Source organism: Rhea pennata, chromosome 5 (genome assembly GCF_028389875.1).
Source record: "Rhea pennata isolate bPtePen1 chromosome 5, bPtePen1.pri, whole genome shotgun sequence".
In the NCBI taxonomy this organism is placed as follows: domain Eukaryota; kingdom Metazoa; phylum Chordata; class Aves; order Rheiformes; family Rheidae; genus Rhea; species Rhea pennata.
In genome coordinates, this window is record NC_084667.1 from 15,827,377 (window position 1) to 15,847,526 (window position 20,150).

Here is a 20,150-nt window from a genome sequence, read left to right on the forward strand (position 1 = left end):
ACTGACAATCAAAGAATGGTACTGCAGGTAATATCCTTGGTTTTGTCAGTGTCCTCCTTTTAGGCAGAAGTCTCATTTTCATCGAATTTACCTGTTTGACTGCCATTGAGTTGAGTGTAAATTTTTGATGAACCTGTTCCAGAGTGATCAATATATACTAAGTAGCTTGATTTTTCTACTGTTTCATAAAAATCATCTGGCTTCATCCACTTCTACTGAACTTCTCTCTGGGCTATTACCTACCGAATGGATTTTAAAACTAAGGAAACAGCTAAGATTTTGAATCCTCTACTTACTGGTTTTAGAGAAACAGCTCAACAGCCTAGTTTTGGCTGTAACCTTATCTTCATTTATTAATCTGCCTGTTAGCTTTCAGGTGGTCACGGTAACAAAACTTGTGGCACCAGATCTATTCACTCCCACAACATCAGGAGGGTCACTGTGTAGCCGCTGCTATAGCTTTATTCCCACTGCCATCCAAACCACAGGTGTGCTGATGAGATTGTTTCACACCTGTTAGCGATAAATGTCTGTTTACGATGATGTGTTCAAATGGTTATTATAAGAACTGATTGTATCATGTGTAAACTGATACATGTACAGTATAATAGCTACTATTCAAATACTAAATGCCATGTAAAATCTTATTAAAAATAGCAATCTCATGGATGCAATCATTGCAACATGTTATTTTTATTAAGTTCCACGCAGTTTGCCTACTGAGTTTATCTAGGAAGAGATTCTTCTTACTTCTAGTGCCAAAGAACAAGATATTGAGGAGACAAAGACAACCAGGAGCTTTGCTAACAACCTTTGCAAAAGGATGAAAGAAAGGCTGCCACTTCGAGAGACGAGATGAAGACGAAGGGTGGGAAAAAAAAATCCTGTTTTTAAAACCAGAGTGCGGATGACTCAGATAATAATGAGCCTTTTAGGAGTTTAAATGCCACTCCTCCAAATGCCACAATATTTATGCAATAATACAGACTGTGACAACTTGAAATTGTTTTGCTAATGTGACTAGAATTCACCTTATGCTTTATCTGTATTTTTATCAGTCCTTTCTGTTCTCCTTGGCTGCCATCTCATTCGTTACACTGATGTATGCATGAAAAGAAAACGGATGGCAGACTGCCAGAGAGCTGCATATTTGTGCTGGCAAAGTGGAATCTTGTCTCTGTGCCTCACGTGCCATTGTCGGAAGGTAAATGGTCTCTGTCGTTAGTCTCGGAGACTCGTGTGTATTTAGCAGGACATAATCATCATGCTTTGTCACCTCTGCAGCAGTTCTTTTTCTGTGCGTCTGTTCAAAATAACATATCCAAACTGAAGTGCTGAGATAATGCTAGCAGATAGCTCCTGTCTGCTGCAATATGAATCAAACCAAAGAATATCTCCCTTCATAAAAGGAAATTACTGCTGGCAGTAACCTTTGCCACTCTTTCGCGCAACATCAAGACGGTCCTGTTCCACAACTCCTTTTTTTATTTTCTTTCTTTCTTTCTTTTTTTTTTTTTTTTCCATTTACTGATGAACGTCTGTATTTTTCAACTCTACCATCTTAACCAGAAGGCCAGTTTTTCGGTTCCTTTTCTTGATCTGGGCTAGGATAATTTGATGTTCTGTCTCACCAGTAAGATGGCAGTAATCTTCTGTGAGCTGAGTAGAAAAGGAAGAGGTCACTTTAGCAGTTCGGTTGTGTTCATTGTTGCTTTAAAAAAAATAGCTCGTGAGTTTTAAAAAAGTGTTTAAAATTTTTTATTAAGTATCTATTTAATATTTAAACGTTTTACAATTTTTTCAACAATTCCAGGAAGATGTAGCAGAGATGATGCTGTTTGTGCCTGCTGTATTGCACCAACTGGTTGCTGGTGGTTGCAACATTTGGCACTGAGCCTTGGACTTTACTCATGTGAGGTGTGGTGATGTACGTATTTGGCAGTAAGTTCAGAAAACTAGGATGGCTTCCAATGGGCTGCCAAAAGGAGGGTGTCCATTTAAAAAAATGTGGGCCTGTTAAGCTAGCAACTGAGAATCTTCTTTGCCCAAATCATCTAGGTTAGCAATGTCGTATTTTGACTTGAAGGCAAGTCAGACAAATACTAGTGTCTGAGTCAAAGGGTCGATGTTGCACATGAGGCTAACGCCTGGTAGGTTCAGCTTTCTTGGTGGCTGTGAGCATTCTCCACAATGAACTCTCATTTGATTTCTTGTCTGGGGAAGAAAAGGGCACTTTTCCTGTGCTTTTAAAGGCAACATAAAAGTGTGGGTGAAGAGATGTTTGCTCAAATGGCTTGCCAGCTGCTAAGCAGAAAATAACAATGTGCAGTATTGGTGATGCTATTTTATATGGGAGGAGCTGCAGCCTGCTGATCCATGGGCTGGATTTTCAAAATGATTTAGCAGCAGCATAACTGGTATTAAAGAATAAGGTAGGTCTGCAACAGTTTGTTTTTTGACAACACTCATTTGTGATCTGTCGCACAAGCTATGCCAAATGTGAGGGTGCTGCCTTGGAAGCAATTAGGGGTAAATATAGTCTCTGGCGGGATTCTCTGAAGCCTCTCAGGCTGCCTGCGAGTGAAGATTTATCCCCTTAATCCGCTGATGATGTGGGATGACCTCCTTGTATTCTGAGAACTGATTCAATTCAAATTGCTATCAAGGCTGTGGATTTCTCTAAAAAGGTCCTAGGCTGTGCATCGTGCCACGTTTGTGTTAAAGGAATTACTGCAAAGACTCTCCAAACTAATTAGCTGGCACAGAAAGGTGCTGGTGTTCCTCATGTCTATGGGCTGATCAGATGAGGGAGGAGAAGAGGTTACTTGAACCTCAGGAGGCCTTTTCATGCAGCGAGGAGAGATTCGGTCACGTTCCCGTCTCCAGAGCACAGGGAGAGTTGGAAATAATGGTCGTGAGCCTCTGCTTTTTGAGAGAAGGGTTGGATTTGAAATTCTTCTTGCAAAAAACAAAACAAAATCTGAAGCCAGGATTGCATATATTGAGAGATGTTGGGCCAATACTTCACTGATGACTTTTGGATGGGAAAAAACACCCAGTTCTTTCCTGTGAGGGAGGAGGAGTGAGATCTTTATCTCTCTATCTCTTCAGAGTATTCAAGGGCATGTGAAATCATTTTTAATCAAGTTTCTCAATAGACCTTTGAAGACAAAAGTCATCCTTCATACATGTCATTATCAAGATAGTTTCTTAGTAAAACATATAATACCCTGCCCCCAATCCTGCCTCTATCCATACCTGTAATCTACCTCTCCAATGACTATGCAATATTACACCTTTCATTCTTCAGAATTTAGATTTAGATTCAAACTGAAGGTGTCTCCCACTTAGAAATGGATAATAAAAACTTTCAGATTTTTTCTCCAACCTGTGACCCCCACCCTCTTAAGATCACTTGGAAAATTTTGTGAATTTATTTATTTCAAGAAGTTGTTTTGGTTAAAGGAGAAAGAAAAATCCATACAATAAAAAAATCTAAATATTTTGACTTAAAAAAAAGAACACTTTGAATTTGTAATGCAAAATACTTTGTTTAATGTAGCTTCAACTAAAAAAAGTTATACATTAAAAAAAATAAACTAGTTTCAGCTGAACAAAATATTTTTTACCTGAAAATATTTTTTGTAATTTTTACTGATGTTTTAATTGATTTGTCTCAAAGATAATATCCTTTGCAAAGTTATCTGTTCAGCCATCATCTCTCCAAAATCATGTTTTTGCATATTTATTGCAGCTTTCCTCTTATTTTTGTTCAGATACGCTTGTGACTATAGGCCTTTTACGCTTACCCTTTAGATCATGATGTTGAAAGTCTTGCTGATTGTGACAGCTGATTTCTTTTGGCCAAAAGACCTTTGTATTTCTCCTAAGCCTGGACATCTCCGCAAAATTTTGTGCAACTTGCAGTACAGACTTTATGCTTCCTGCCTATCAGAACAGGAAATGGTGAGTGAATGGAGGGGTTCCCCTGGAGTCTTGATGCACGTTTCTCCAAGAACGGTTCCTTTCAAGTCCTCCATCGTATTTGATTAGTGATACCAAACTTCAAGGATATTGTAGAATATTGAAGAACTAGTATTGAAGGTATTACGCATATCAGCATAGGCATTGTACCTTTCAAAATGAAATTAGAGTGCCAGACACACTGATGTGAAAGTTAGCTTTTTGATTGGGATGTTGTCTGAAATGAGTGGCAGGCTAAAGAATCACTAGTCAAAGTTGAATCTTTTGAGACGGAAGCATGTTGTAATGGGGAAGGAGGTGGCGCTTTTGAACCATGATAAACATTATTTTGTGCTGGGTTTATCAAAGTTGCTTCCACGGTGTAACTGGAATTTGACTTCTTGCTCTCTTGTTTCATTGGCTGAATGAGGTCCATGTAGTTTTTGTAGCCTGCAGAATTAAAAATCAAAAACAAAAAACCCCCAAACTATCCACAATTAAAAAGAAAAAGACTGAAAGAGATCTCAGGAGACACCCTGGCTATTCTTCCACTTCTGTGACTAAAGTTGCAAATAGAGGCAAATCCCTAAATATAGATCTGACGCTATCTTTGTTAATTTGCTTTATATGTTAAATCTGTTGAGTATTTATTTTCTCATGTGAAGCCTGTCTATCATTTTGTAACACCTCTAGCATGTTTTTGGATATTTAGCTACCTTTCTATTTATGTTCCAGGTGTTTTAATAATGACCAACTCCTGTTTTGTCATCACAAAGGCGGTACAAGTGTGCTTTTCCCTTGCAAGAATATGAAATCCCTCATTAGTCATACATTTATGAAATCTTGGATTATCGGAAGGTGACAAAATATTTAAGTAGTATATGGGGTAATTGTACGCGACTGGATGCACATGTCATTGCTACCTGCAACCTATTGTGCTTAGATACACAATTGTCTCAGTATCATGTTGGGGAGCTAGTGCTTGAAACAGAGCAGTGTAGATTAATTCTGACTGCCCCAGATCAGCAAGATGTTTGTTTATTCTACTTTACTTTAATTAAGACACAGCAAAATTATTTTCAGGTAGATGTGCACTAAATAGTAGGTGAAGAGCAGAGGAAAAAATTCTATTTTCCTTTTACTGTCCTTATTGCTCATCCCTTTAGAGACTGTTGGGTGTCCCTTATCAATGCAAATTCCCTCTTGACTTCAAAGAGAAAAATAAAAGTGTAAATAGCATGTATGTGTAGAACACTACTGATTTTAAATTATCTACTTTGGAAATATGATTACTAAACAAATTGAATAGTCTTAATATATGGCTTATTAGACATTGGGTAACTTCACCCACGAGTTTACTTGCTGCATGCTTGACAGTTGTCTTTGAAAATCTTACTGAATTGTGAAAATTCTTTTCAAGAAAAACGCAGAAAAAGCAGCTTGACACTTAACCTCCGAAGTAGTAGTCTTGTTGAAATATAATCCTAAGGATTATATTTCTAGCTCTGCAACACCAGTGGGACAAACTATAAAATCACTATTTGGAAGCAGATTTTTTACAGACATCAATGATCACCTTTTCCTAGGAGTAAATAATCAGTTAAAGTTTTCTCAGTGACAAGGACTTACTATTATTATTGGTGTAATATACTATATTATACCAGTATACAGTACTTAGGTCTATCATTAACTCAGTTCATGAGTGAAATACTGTTGAGGTCGTAATTCTAGATTTTTACAAAGCTTTTAAGATAGTATCTTGTATCTTCTAAAGTCTTCTTGCATGGTTTGGATAAGCAAGGGTTAAGGGAAGATGACATCAGCTATGAACACACAGTGACTGTGAGCAAGAGAAGAATTATTATTTAGGGACAAACTTTGGTATGGAAATAATGAGATTGCTTTTAGAAAAGGAAAATGTAAGCTGAACATTAGGAAAATATCCTGCAAGTAGGATGCACTGATGCCAAAAAAATGTCTCAAATGGTGAAGTGGTATCTCCTTTATGGCTCTTAAAAGTGATGTGGCTGTACTGCACGAGAATGTAAGGTCAAGGACAATCTTACATTGGCTATGGAATAATTTGGGTGGTACAAATGGCTGCTCTGTTTCATGGTTAAGATATGGGCAAAGTAATGGGTCTGTTTGCATGAGGAGAGCATAGGGTTCCTCTGAGGGGCTTTCTCCAGGAGGGTGTTTGCATGGGACAGGGAAAGGTTAGCTGAATAACCTACTCTTTTCATTCAATATGGAATGTTTTACAGATAATTTTAATAAAAGCCAATTCCCACTTAAAATTTTAATACTGGGATTTTTCCAGAGAATTATTCTTCATTCAAAAGCTGGAAAGACCAGTCTTACAAGAAGTACAAGTAGATGATTCTCAGCTGTGACTGCTCCACCTGAATTGGTTCATAAACATTTAACAGAGATACAAATTAATAAAGACAGGAAATGAAGGGAGATATTTTTGTATTTGAGGCAGAGATACTCATGTCCATTGGAAATATCTTTTGGTCTTTATTTCAAGGAATCTTTCAAATGCTGCAAGTTCAGGTTTGTCTGAGCCATTTTGCTTTGATTTCAGCTTGGATCTATTTTTATGGAAATATCAGATAGTACTGCTGTGTATTTTGGACAAGGACTTACGAACAGTCATCACGTGCTCATCACAGACCTTACTAGAGAAGAAACCGGTTCCTCTATAAGAGGATTTCTCCCTGGACAACATTCTTCTTCTTCCTCTATCCATATTGTCTTTGATACTGGCCTCTGTGGTACAGGGGAATGCACTTAGGTGGCATTATTTGTATTTTGCAAGGTCACTTTCTTTACCCACCTGAGGTGAAGTAGCCATCAGTATGAATGAGACTGAGCTGGAAAGAAGTGCAAGATACAAAACCTTTACCACCACGTGCTCTGTGCCCTACTTGGATCATCTGGTGCTACAGGAGTGACCACTGGCCCCCTCCTGTCGTTGAGCAGCGAGGAGGGATGAGGCAGCAGAGCAGGTGCCTGGCCTTGCACGCTGCGGGCGCTGCTGGCCTGCACGCGCACGTGCTGGCTCGGGGCTCCTGTAATGCCGCTGTTTCAGGCAATGGGTCACCGCCCACTGGAGTAGCAAGGAGCCAGGGAGGACAGGGTGCTCAGATGTCCCTCCAGCACAGTTGGCCTGTTAGGTCTGCTGTCAGAGTGAGCACACACAAGAGCCTTTTGAAGTAGACACTGAGGATGGATGGATGAACTGATCTTTCTGGGCCCATGCAGAAGGGCACAACCCTGTCCTCTGCCTCACCCTTCTGCCCCCAGGTTCCCATCTCCTGCCTAACTCCTCCCTTCCCCGTCATTGCATCTAAAATCAAACTGTAAACTTTTCTGAACTGGGATTATTTTTTTTTTAGCTATACTGTAAATACCCAATGTTGTTTGTGTATGTGATGAGGTCACCGAGTGTTGCACAGAAATGCATCTTCAGAGCAGTATGGGCCCTGTGAACTGTAGCACAGCAATGAGTTAATTTACCTGCCTCTCAGGCAAACAACCCTTGCTGTAGTGCAAGCTGCTGCAGGAAGATGACTAGAGGTATTTGAGCTCCGTTTGGAAGGTAGTTGATATCTCTCCCCACCACCCTGTAGTGCTGTGGTGGCAGTGTAAAGATACTTAGAGAACTGTAAAATAATTGGCCACAAGTGCTTTGGTATCCCTTGTGGGTTAGCCAGGCTGAATAAATGTAAAAATTTTTCTAGTTATAAAACATGAGTAGTATTTTCTAGAAAGCAGCCTGTGGACATAAAGAGGTTTTGGCATTCCTTTTTCCCTTTCTCCCCTCAAAATCATGGTCGGTAGAAAAGAAATTGCTCTTTATTCTGCTGACTCAATTGACTTGCCCTAATAGGCTGCAAGAAGCAGGGAGGGGATAGCTTAATGACTGGAGTTAACAAAGGGGTGGAGCGGCTGAGCCTCCTCATTAAATCCCTATTCCTCTGCCCCTGATCTGCGTGAAGAAGTCCTGCCAGCCGTAAGACCTGGTATTTTTCAGCACTGGATTTACATGCAACAGGGGCTGCGATGGGATCTAATTTAAGTTCAAATGAGGTAAGCAAAAGGAGCTCATAGCTGACAAAGTAGTTAAAATTGCCTGATAGCCCAGTTCAAGTGATTGTAGTAGACAGCAAGCTGTTTCTGGTATAGGAGCAATCCATGGACAGCGAGTTTGCTGCTCCTCGGATCCCATGGTTGCAAAGACTGTTCTCCTAGTCTAGCTTTATACAGCAGCTTGCGACATATCTGGATTTTGGAGTTATGTCTTAGGGTTAGCAATGCTACTTACTGTGTTTCCTTAGCAAATATTTCATGTCAAGGAAACCAGAAGGTGGCACAGAATTGTTTTAGTGCTGGGGGGAAGTATTAGTAAACCACTTAATGGCTGTTGTTAACGAACATAGCTCTAAGTACAGTTTTGAATCTGAGATTTTTAAATATCAGCCTAAACTAAAAGTTGAAAAAGTTATAATTTAGTTCTGTCTTTTAACTCTTCCTTGTGTTGTTTTTTCCAGACTTTTACCAGCAACTCAGCGCAAGCAGTGAGAGCGGTAGGTAGTCATTAGTTGGCCCTTCATAAAATGTTGTTCAGTGCTAAATGTAGATCACAAGAAAAAATGTTAGGAATTCAATGGCTCGGGGGAGAAACATACTGCAATATTTATTGAATGCTGAAAGGTTGAGCTGCAACTTCAGCTATATAGGTGAAATATTGCCTTGTTTCTCAGTAAACTCTGTCAAGTCTGACCTTGTTTCTGATGCTTATGATGCTAGCAGCAAAGGTTGCACTACATGTGGACATGGTCATATTCAACCCTCCCCTCCCATCTTTTATGTTTTGATTTCTTTGAATGAACAACCTACTTGTCTTGGGCATCGTTGTTTCATAGGAAGGATGTGTTTAAGCAGATTTTTCAAATGCTTTTGCTGCTCTTACGTTCCTTGTAGTTTTTCATTTCGTTATAGTGCTCTGTCATAGAATTTGAAATTCACTGTGCATTGCTAGCTATGTTTAAAAGTACAATGTCCAAACAAGTAAAGCTGTGGAATAAACATATTAAGATCTGTCTCCTGATGTGCCTGAGCTCATTATCCTGGTGGAAGTGTGAATGGTGCCAAATGAGAACTTTTCTGAAAGTGGAAAAGAGCAACAAGGAGTTTTGTAAAGACTGAGCTGAGGATCAACTCTTCATTCAGAGGAATGAAAACCTCCCAGGCAATTAGCAGACACTCACATGGATGAGTATGAGAACAATGGAAAAAGTCAGATAAGGCGTTATGCCCCAGTGAGTGGGACCAGCGGCAATGACAAGTGGATGGGGCTGCCTTTGGATATTTTATGTGGGTTCAGTGCTGCCGGTAGCTGTTGCAGGCTCTCTGAGGCGTAGTAGGAAGGAGAGCTCTTGCTCCTGCTTCAGTGGCGATGTGGTTTCTCAGCATGGTTTGTTCTGGGCTTTGATTCTATGTGGTCCTACTGCAGGGATTGCTGCCATACGGACTCTCCCCAATGGTGGTGATTTGTCCTTGCCTCGTGGAGGTTTGCTATTTTTGACAGTATCTCATGTCTGATCATGCCTGGGAGCCCTTTGGTGCCTTCTCTGTTCAGCTGAAGCAAAATGCTCTGATGTAGCAAAGACTCTGCAGTGTTTTTTTTTTGTTTGTTTGTTTGTTTGTTTGGTTGTTTTTTTTTTTTAAGGCGTACCTCTTAAAAATGATACTTCAGGGCTCTGTATACAATCCTCAAATCCTAATCAAGTACGCTAGTATCATAAAATTGTAATTGTCAACCCTGTAAATTCAGCCTGTGTTTAGAAAATCAAGCTGTGGGGCCTTTTTCCTTGGTGTGTATTTTCTGTAGTTAATTGGTCTCTAGGCAAAGAGCTTTTGCAGTTCGTTGGCCTTAAAGCGTACCTCCTGTCTTCAAGGAACTTAGAGTGATAGAATTGACCTGAATATAGTAAATACAATGTACAGTAAGACCAGAGTCCCATCTTTCTATTTTGATTCTTCAAGGCTTGCAGAAACAGAAATCACTAACAACCTGTTTTTTTTCCTTTTTTTTTCCCATAGAATTTGGTCGTTACGACAATAAATATATAAACATCGTATACCTGATTTCTTTTTAAAAAAATGTTACTCCATATTTTAAGGAAACCACAGTCTTTAACAGAGTCAGTTTCAGGGCAACTTATCCAATATGTATGATTAAAATATGCATTTAAACTAAATGGATCATTTGAAACATTTGATGTAGTGCTATCAACCTGAGAGGCCCCCAAAATTACTATTTTTTTTAGTTACTCAAAATACTCAAAGATTACTTGTATCAAAATAAAATAGACTATCATGGTGTTGACAAAGTCATCCTGAACTATGGAAATGTTTGACTTGCTTTCTCTTCTAATATTGACTGTATTTTAATGTGGAACCGCAGCAGTTCAATTGCAAACAAGAAGAAAAGAAAAATCATTTGGAAACTGCAGTCTGAAGCCACAGAATTTTACATAGCTCAAAGAAATGCCTTGATTTATTTGTGTTTCATTTATGTTTATTCAGGAACAGCTCTAGTGAGTTCTACTGATTTAATAAGATCCAACTTATAAGCTCCATCGGATGAAATAAATACAAAATATAAGGAAAGTGGTTTTTATGCATCTGACTTTGCCTGAGGTTGGAGATGTGATAAAATAATGAAATCCTGCCTGTCCTTGAGGTTCCAGAACTCTTTGAGCTTAATAGAGGCTACATACCTGGCAGAGGTCAGAACCAAGACTGTGATCTGTGTGTCACAGTTCAGTCAGTCCTTCTGCCAGGACTGAGTCTTTTCTTCCTTAGCCTTCATGGTTTTTAAGTTAGTAGCAAAGATTTCTATTTCTTTCCTGAAAATAACACCAAGGAAACAGTACTCTGGCCCCAATGTTGTATTGGATATGGTGTATTACTTTGCTGTGTTTCTCTTGATGTAACTTGGAAATGTCTGTGCTTCACTCAGTTCTCATGAAAAAAATGTCTATATAAGAACAGTATAAGCCTGGAGTTTTACTGAAATAGAGCCCTTATGGAGCCCAGTTAGGTAACTCTCATTCATATGGGTGAGCATGCACATATGTGAACAGTCCCATTGACTTCACTGGAATTAGATATGTAAGGATTGCACAAATGGGCCACAGGGCTTAATTGAACTTTTATCTGACGTAGGTAGGATAGTGTGACCGATTCCTGCATTTGTAATCTCATATATTTAAATAGTTTCACAGTGATTATTAAAATGCCTGGCTTGTGTTTCCGGTTTATGTGGTAACGATCATGTCTCACACCCAATAAACACAGAAGCTGAAAGTTGAAGTGTCCCTAATGACTGACCTCAGAGGCTTCTTGCTCCAGAATCTACTTAGCTTGTGATATGGTCAGCATCAGGTTAAAGGGAAAGATGCAAGGTCATTGCCTATTAATAACAGATGATCTAGTTTAAGATGAGCCCCGCTACAGTTTTTGTGTGTGACTTTGAGCAAGTCACTGAGAGCGACGTTCAATAAATCGTTCAGATGTCAAGAAGTTAGGAGCTAAAGACCTGACCTGTAGGTAGTGCAGGAAAGGGGTCTGTCACCTGATGTGAGGCACTGAGGGCTGATTTCTTGTGTTGGAGAGTTAGATACACTGGAATTGTAGCAGTTTCCTGAACAGAGAACTGCATAAACGCAGGCAAGTATGTTCAGCTAGCAGAGAAAGCTGAGTATAGGAGCACCAATCTTGTATCCTAGCTCTGTGTACACCACTTGCTCAGGGCTGATGGGGGGTACTACTGTCTGTTTGAAATGCACAAGCAAAGTAGAGGCCTAGACTCTTCTTTTCAAAAACCTGAGTAAAGATTTTTCCTTTAAAATGGTGGTCTTTTACAATGTATCCTAGTAAATATACATATAGCACTTCCCTCGGATGGGAGGTACTTCTTCTGAGGTTCATTTTTCTACATTCAAGGGATGCAAGTCCCAGCTTTCCTGGGTAAACATATCCTTTATTTCTTCTGCTGAAATAGCACTACTGGGGACAAAAACATTCAGAAATTATTGAGTAGGAGAGCATGGACCAAGTAAAAACCTAATGATAGCAAAATGATCTAGATCTGGCAGGGACAGATGAACATAGGTTGCTGGTCCCCGTGCCTATGACCACTCCTGAGTTTTGCCCTGTCTGACTGAATGCACATACAAAAGCAGTAGTGGCAGTCTAACTCCCACATGGCTCTGGGTGTGATGTCTTTTCATTATGTTTGACTGGAAACTCTAATCTTTCTTCCAAAAGAACTAAGTTGTTTCTTTCAGAGTGTGTTTGTCCAAGTTCTCCTTTGTAGCCACAGAGATGCTGGAGGCAGCAGTGCACGTAGAGGTGTGAAGTGCCCTTTGGGACAGCTGAAATGTCCCACAGCTGATGCTTGTAATTACAGGTGGTTGTAATCTGTGCTCTGTAAACCTGGGCCCTGCACTGGAGTCTGGACAGGTTGAGATAATGCAGAGCAAATGTGCTGGTATCAGCAACTGTTTGACCTCCTTGCTGGTAACTCAGGGCTGCCAACCAGTGCTGTCCTTCAACACTGCCTCCTCAGGCCCTTTGCTGACTCAAGGGGCAGTGTGAAAGGGATATACCAGGGGCTATGTATGCCTCCTGAGAGGCTGTTCTCCATCTCTGCTTATCCATTGTCAGAGTGGCTGGGAGCTTCATTGGCGAGGAGGAGGATCAGCCTCATTACACTGTGTTAGCATATGAAGTAATCTCAGGGGTGTGTTTGTGCCAGGTGTTGTCAAACATTTAAAAATAAGACTTCTGCCACAGGTGGAAAGATGAATGGTCCTGCAAAATGTATAGCATTTTGTAGTATGCACTATGTATGAAGGAAATTGTATTATGTATGAAGGAAAGAAGGAAACAGTAGCAAGGTACACTTTATTAGCAAACAGCAGTAGATAGTTTTCACTTTTGCTTCTTATATATGCACTTCATAATATAATAAAACAATTTTATTTGTGTTATGACATTCTATATATTCACTTTTTATTACATACAGGCATGAGAGGGTTGATAGGCAGAGTTGATATCTTTTCATAGATCACCTGGTATAGATAGATATAGATCAACAGAAACAGATCTAAAACAGAATCAGGAGATTTTGAGGCTAAATATCAGTTTTAAACAAGTGTTAAGGGACAAATTATATATATATATATAAATATATATGTACGTATACATGTATATACGCACACATATGTGTATATGTTACAGTGAGACCCTTTCTAAAAGGAAAGATGGTACCAATGAAATAGAGGAGATGTTATTGTGGGAGAGGGGAGAGAGAGAAAGATGTTAAAGTAGTTTTCTCCTACGTGGAAAGAGGAGAGAGTTAATTTATAGTCCGAGCAATACGAAGACATATTAGTATGGGCCATAGAAGTTACAAGGTATTGTAGAATTAGTACCCCTGATGAGCCCAAGGTGTCTGATATTCACTAGCATTAAGACTTAATTCCCAGGATAATTTCTGGAAAGCATTTGGTAGCTTTCTGGTGGGGAATAGGACGGAAGATCAGAGATGGATCAAGAGATTCTTCATAAGAAATATTTGCTTGCTGCCAGCTCTATTTTTATTCTTTTAGATGGTCTGTGAGAGTTTATCCTTGTATGTGATGGTCACTCATTTCTTCTTGCACAGTTACTGCAGTGGCATTTGGTGTCACAGAGACAGGGCAGCGGGTGTGTGAGACACAGGGATACTGATGCATGTGCTGTAGGGGTCTTTTTCAGTGATGAGTGTGGTGTGGTGTTAGGAGGATATGGTACATATCTGACTGAACACCAAGCTACTGTTCTCAACTGGTATGTGGTTTTGCAACCTGCCACTTCTATGTCAGGCCTGATAAGGCTTCTGTGCCAAAAATTCATCCATTTTTTTCCAACTGGTTTGAAAAAGAAATTGGCTCAACCTTAAAAATCTTGTTTTATTCATGTCCTTAGAACTTTAGGGCTACAGTATGCATTAGTCCAAGACTATAAACTATAATGCTCATATTCATCCCAGTGTTTTTTTCTTCTTCTTTTTTTTTATTATTATTGTGCAGAGACCAGTATCTCCTTTCAACTTGCTCACTGTAAAAATACTAAGAGTGAAGAATGTCCGGAAGGCAGACCTACGTGAGTACTTCTGCTATTGTCAGATGTTTCTTGTACTTCCTTAAAGCAATGAAAAGAAGGAAAACTGAGTTTCCCTACAGAATTCCTGGACAGAAGGTAGGAGAAGACTAATAATACAAATGTAAAACCAGTAGTAGTAGGAAAGCTTATAAAATAGCAGAAATACAAGCATGTACATTCATAGAATCAGTAAGGTTGGAAGGGACCTCTGGAGATCATCTAGTCCAACCTCCCTGCTCAGCAGGGTCACCTACAGCATGTTAGACAGGGTTGCATCCAGGCAGGCCTTGAAGATCTCCAGAGAAGGAGACTCCACAGCCTCTCTGGGAAACCTGGTCCAGTGCTCCGTCACTCTCACAGGGAACAAATTCCCCCTCACGGTCAGGCAGAACTTCCTGTGCTTCAGTTTCTGCCCATTGCCTGTTGCCCTGTCACATGGGACAACTGAAAAGAGTTTGTCCCCGTCCCCTTGACACCCTCTCTTCAGGTACTTGTACACATTGATAAGATCCCCCCCTCAGTCTTCTCTTCCCAGGCTGAAGACGCCCAGCTCTCGCAGCCGTTCCTCATAGGGCAGATGCTCCAGCCCTCTGATCATCTTTGTAGCCCTACGCTGGACTCCCTCCAGTAGCTCCATGTCTCTCTTGAACTGGGGAGCCCAGAACAGGACACAGTACTTGAGATGAGGCCTCGGCAGGGCTGAGTAGAGGGGCAGGATCACCTCCCTTGACCTTCTGGCAACACTCTTCCTAATGCACCCCAGGAGACCATTGATCTTCCTGGCCACAAGGGCACATTCCTGGCTCATGGTCAACTTGTCATCCACCAGCACTCTCAGGTCCTTCTCTGCAGAGCTGCTTTCCAGAAGGTCAGCCCCCAGCTTGTCCTGGTGCCTAGGATTATTTCTTCCTATGTGCAGGACTCTGCGCTTGCCCTTGTTGAACCTCAGGAGGTTCCTCTCTGCCCAACTCTCCAGCCTGCCCAGCTCTCTCTAAACGGCAGTACAGCTCTCAGGTGTATCAGTCACTCCTCCCAGCTTGGTAGCATCAGCAAACTTGCTGAGGAGGCACTCTATGTCCCCTCATCTAGGTCACTGATGAAAAAGTTGAACAGGATGGGACCCAGTACTCAGCCCTGGGGGACGCCACTAGCCACAGGCCTCCAACTAGACTCCATGCCACTGATGATGACCCTCTGAGCTCTGCCTTTCAGCTAGTTCTCAGTCCACCTCACTGTCTACTTGTCTAACCCACACTTCCTGAACTTATCTAGGAGGATGTTATGGGAGAAGGTGTCAAAAGCCTTGCTGAAGTCAAGGTACACAACATCCACTGCTCTCCCCTCATCTACCCAGCCAGTCATTCCATTGTAGAAGGCTATCAGATTGGTTAAGCAGGATTTCCCCTTGGTGAATCCATGCAGGCTACTCCTGATCACCTTCTTTTCCTCCATATGTCTGGAGACAATATCCAGAATGAGCTGTTCCATCCCCTTTCCAGGGATGGAGGTGAGGGTGACTGGTCTGTAGTTGCCTGCATCCTCCTTCTTGCCTTTTTTGAAGACTGGGGTGACATTGGTTTTCTTCCAGTTCTCAGGCACCTCTACAGTTCTCCATGACTTTTCAAAGATGATGGAGAGCGGCTTGGCAACAACATCCACCAGCTCCCTCAGTACCTGTGGGTGCATCCCATCCGGGCCAATGGATTTGTGGATGTCTAGCCTGCCCAGAAGGTCTCTAATCCTATCCTCCTCAACCAAAGGAAAGTCTTCCCTTCTCCAGACTTTCTCCCTCACATCCAGGCTGCAGGATTCCTTAGCAGTGAAGACTAAAGCAAAGAAGGCATTCAGTAATTCTGCCTGTATGCCTTGTTATGCAAGAAGAAATGGTAAAATTCAGTATGCCTGGAAATTTACTTAACGCAGGATACCAAACAATTTAAAAGTAAAAAAAAAAAAAAAAAAAAAAAAAACCCAAAAACCAAAAAAACCAAAAACCCTACTGTGTACCACTGTGAAAGTGTTTTTTAAAAAAATGGAGAGGAATAGTGAGGGGAAGCTAGAGAAAGAAGTCCAGAATAGAGGCTGCAAAAGAAATGTTACAACTGCATCATGGAACAAGGGTTAACACTGAAAGGAACCCAGGATAGAAGGAATCTCCCCAGCAGAGAAGCTTACAGAGTGCTAAGGCTATCTGGCTGAGAAACTCCTGGTAACGACTCACGTTCTCTTTCACTACAGCCTAGAGAGCATCAGCTCATTGAATGAGAGCGTAGCAGCAAATATAAAACGAGAAGCCTCAAATAGAATGGGACTTGCAATGGGTGGAAAGAGCAATTTGTTCATTAGCCAGAAGCAAAGCTGTCTCATGCAGCAAGGGAACTGGTTTCATGCTGAGTTTTGGAAAGTTCTGCTTCACTGGGGAGATTTTGAATCATAGAATCAGTAAGGTTGGAAGGGACCTCTGGAGATCATCTAGTCCAACCTCCCTGCTCAGCAGGGTCACCTACAGCATGTTAGACAGGGTTGCATCCAGGCAGGCCTTGAAGATCTCCAGAGAAGGAGACTCCACAGCCTCTCTGGGAAACCTGGTCCAGTGCTCTGTCACTCTCACAGGGAACAAATTCCCCCTCACGGTCAGGCGGAACTTCCTGTGCTTCAGTTTCTGCCCATTGCCTGTTGCCCTGTCACATGGGACAACTGAAAAGAGTTTGTCCCCGTCCCCTTGACACCCTCCCTTCAGATACTCATACACATTGATAAGATCCCCCCCTCAGTCTTCTCTTCCCCAGGCTGAAGAGGCCCAGCTCTCGCAGCCGTTCCTCATAGGGCAGGTGCTCCAGCCCTCTGATCATCTTTGTAGCCCTACGCTGGACTCTCTCCAGTAGCTCCATGTCTCTCTTGAACTGGGGAGCCCAGAACAGGACACAGTACTCGAGATGAGGCCTCAGCAGGGCTGAGTAGAGCAGCAGGATCACCTCCCTCGACCTTCTGGCAACACTCTTCCTAATGCACCCCAGGAGACCATTGATCTTCCTGGCCACAAGGGCACATTGCTGGCACATGGAGAAGCCTCTGTAGAAAAGAGGTCAGAAAGGCATGAAAGAAAAAGGCAAAACAAAGACAAGAAATGGGAAAATTCCAAATCTGTAGACCACAAGAACAAAATGGAAAGATGTAAAACTGAGGAAAAAATTCACAATGTTTTCACCAAAACAATACTGAACCTGCATCAAAATTGTTCTTATAGACTCGGAGTTTGAAGTAGCACATCAGAGTCTCTAAGAAAATCAATTGTACATTTAAGGTATTATATATGTTGAGATTTTAACCAGAATGGTGGGTCAAGGGGTGGAGGGAAACTATATCTGAAGGTGAATTTGATGTTTGCTGGTTAGAACAATGTGATTAAAACTCCTAGAAGCAGCGCTTGCCAGCAAGAGTACTTTTGAATGAATGGAGGGAACAAATCTCTACCGCAATCACTTGTGGTATTCTGTGCTACTTGCTCCTGCATCTTTTGCAGTGGTAGCATAAATTAAATAATGCTAGCAGAATTCTTTATTGGATACCTCTTATTTTCCATCTTTATAGAGTCTGCTACCATTTACTGCAAACTTTGTTTATTCTATAATTTTAATACTTTTTAACTCTAGAAATGACAGATAAGCCAACTTCTTTTAGAATATTTACAATACTATCATATTTCATTTATGGGATTTGATGGAATATGGGATTTGATTTGTTAGGTGAAGTGAGAAAGCCTTACAAAATGTAAAGTTCTAGATTTCTTAGAGATTGAAGACCTGCTCGCATATACAGAAACCTATGCTTAGTTGTGGGGTTATAGTTGGACTCACTGACTTTTATTTCACAAAAAACCACACGTTCGAATGCCTGAGTGGTGATTTCCGTGAACCAAATAAGTGATCTGAGCAGGCAGACACGGTAATTGCATCTGCAAGCCTGCATGCACAATTGCATACGCGTCTGTGTACTCCGGCAGGTTGACTGTGCACGTCTCGGTTCCCTGTGACTCTCCTCCTCATGAACAAATTGCTTGCAATTGCTTCGTACTGCAGTGAATAATAACTTCTTTCTTCCTGAAGCCTCTTGGTTTGTTTTTCTTACTCCACAACATATCACCTTACTTCCCTGTGCTCTGATCTCAGGAACAGACGAACAGCTGCCTTATCTTTATCCCCCGAATGCGACAAGTTCAGAATTTGCTATTGGCTTCCCAGGATTTGTTTTAGAGTGGTTTTGGCAGAAAGATTTGAAAACTCTCCAGCAAAAGCATTTTCTCAACAGCAAAAATTTTTTTGAGGGTACTTTATTGCAGACAAAAGATCTGAATATTTTTACAGAAGGAACGGCAGACAGGTTTTACCTTTTCTGAGAATTTAAAATGGCATTTCCTCAGAACATCAATGTTTGCAATTGCAGGAAAAATACCCCTTTTTTGGCTGATTGTAACGGTCACAACATGCTTCTTGTTAGAATGCTGAGTTAAGGTTTTATTCCTATGATTCTGCTTTCCTACTTTTTGATTCAAGTGTAGTGTTTCCTATTTCAATGTGTTTTTTATGTTTTCCCATTAATGAAATGTTTTTGCTTAATTTATTTAAATTAATCTTTTTGCTCACACTTTGATTCTCACATTCCTACTTACCACTAAAAAATAAATATGCCTTAGAAGTATTTATCCCTATTGTTATTCCAAAGTAAGATAATTTTAATAGATTTAGGTATATGCCTGGAAATCTAGACTGTCTTTAGGACACTGATACTGACTACGTTACGGGATCTTGGGCAAGTAATTCAAGTTTCCTCAGTGTAATTATACAGTTACTTCACAGTGTCAATGTAAGGATTAATTCATCAATATGTGTCAAATTCTTTGAAAATGGAAGTTCTAGCAATAATCACCATTAATCGGGTACTTTTTCGCCCGTGCCTCTGCCAAATACCTGGTAGTTTTGCTTTTCAATATTAGCTATGGGCATTTTCTGGGAGCATTTTCCTTCCCACAGTCATCCCCAAAGTGTTACTGATTGGGGTAGTATGATTACCACATGAGAAAGAATATAGCCATATTCTTCCATTCTTGGGAAGAATATGGCTAGTAGAAAAATCTAAATCTGTAGCCATTTATAAAAGGTAACGAGGAAATACATGAAGAAAATTGTACTTAACACCACGTAATAACATTGTTACAGGTTTTGAGCATGATGCAGGGATTAATTACAAACTAAATTGTTTGACTACTTCTGACTCACAAGGTTTTTTGTGAGAAACAGGTGACTGGTTAAGCGTTACTAAGGTGAAATAGGGGGAGCATGTTTTACGTTAAACATACGGAACGAATTCTATCTGTAGATAGGAACTTGTATTGTGGATGTGTAAGTCTCACTCCCTGGAGGTTCTCCGTCAAAATGTGGGGGGCTCAAAATATGAGAGGAGCTGATGTCTTTGATGGCATTTGCAGCTTCTCCTCTCAGACATGCGTAGGAGCAGGATTTTCCCTATCTGCAGGGGGGACAGTAAGAAAGAGCAGGCTGAGTAGTAACTGAACATTGGTCCTGAAACACTTTTTGTTTTCCCAAACACTTTTTGAGAAAGATAGAACTTCTAAATTTTGTCGAAGATACGAAAGAATTTCTGTTGAAAATTGCACATTTTGATTTATGATAAGGAAAACCAACCTTTTTGGCTTTGACAGGGCAATATTTTGCTTTTTGGCAGAAATTCTTCATTTAGAGCAGCTCTTGGCTACAGGCTTCCACCTAGCTGAGACTGAATCTGGGAAGGAAATGCTGGAACCCTATCATCTCTCCAAACTATGTTGAAGGTTGTGATATTTTATGTTTTCCAACGAGTGCCTCACTGTATTGTTTACTCATTAGTCTGTATATTTTAGGAAGAAATCCCTTCTGCGTTGTTATCTCTGCCTTACTAGAATTAGA

At 40.7% G+C, this 20,150-nt stretch overlaps 1 protein-coding gene across 1 annotated transcript in view; it reads left to right on the top strand.

The window, feature by feature from the left end:
- Positions 1-8,031: 8,031 nt before the first annotated feature.
- LOC134141141 (cytosolic phospholipase A2 epsilon-like) overlaps positions 8,032-20,150 on the top strand; it is a 34,007-nt gene continuing 21,888 nt past the window's right edge. The window contains exons 1-3 of the mRNA XM_062577124.1: positions 8,032-8,058; positions 8,520-8,555; positions 14,115-14,187. Coding sequence (XP_062433108.1) covers positions 8,032-8,058; positions 8,520-8,555; positions 14,115-14,187 — 136 coding nt within the window. The remainder of the gene's footprint in view (positions 8,059-8,519; positions 8,556-14,114; positions 14,188-20,150) is intronic.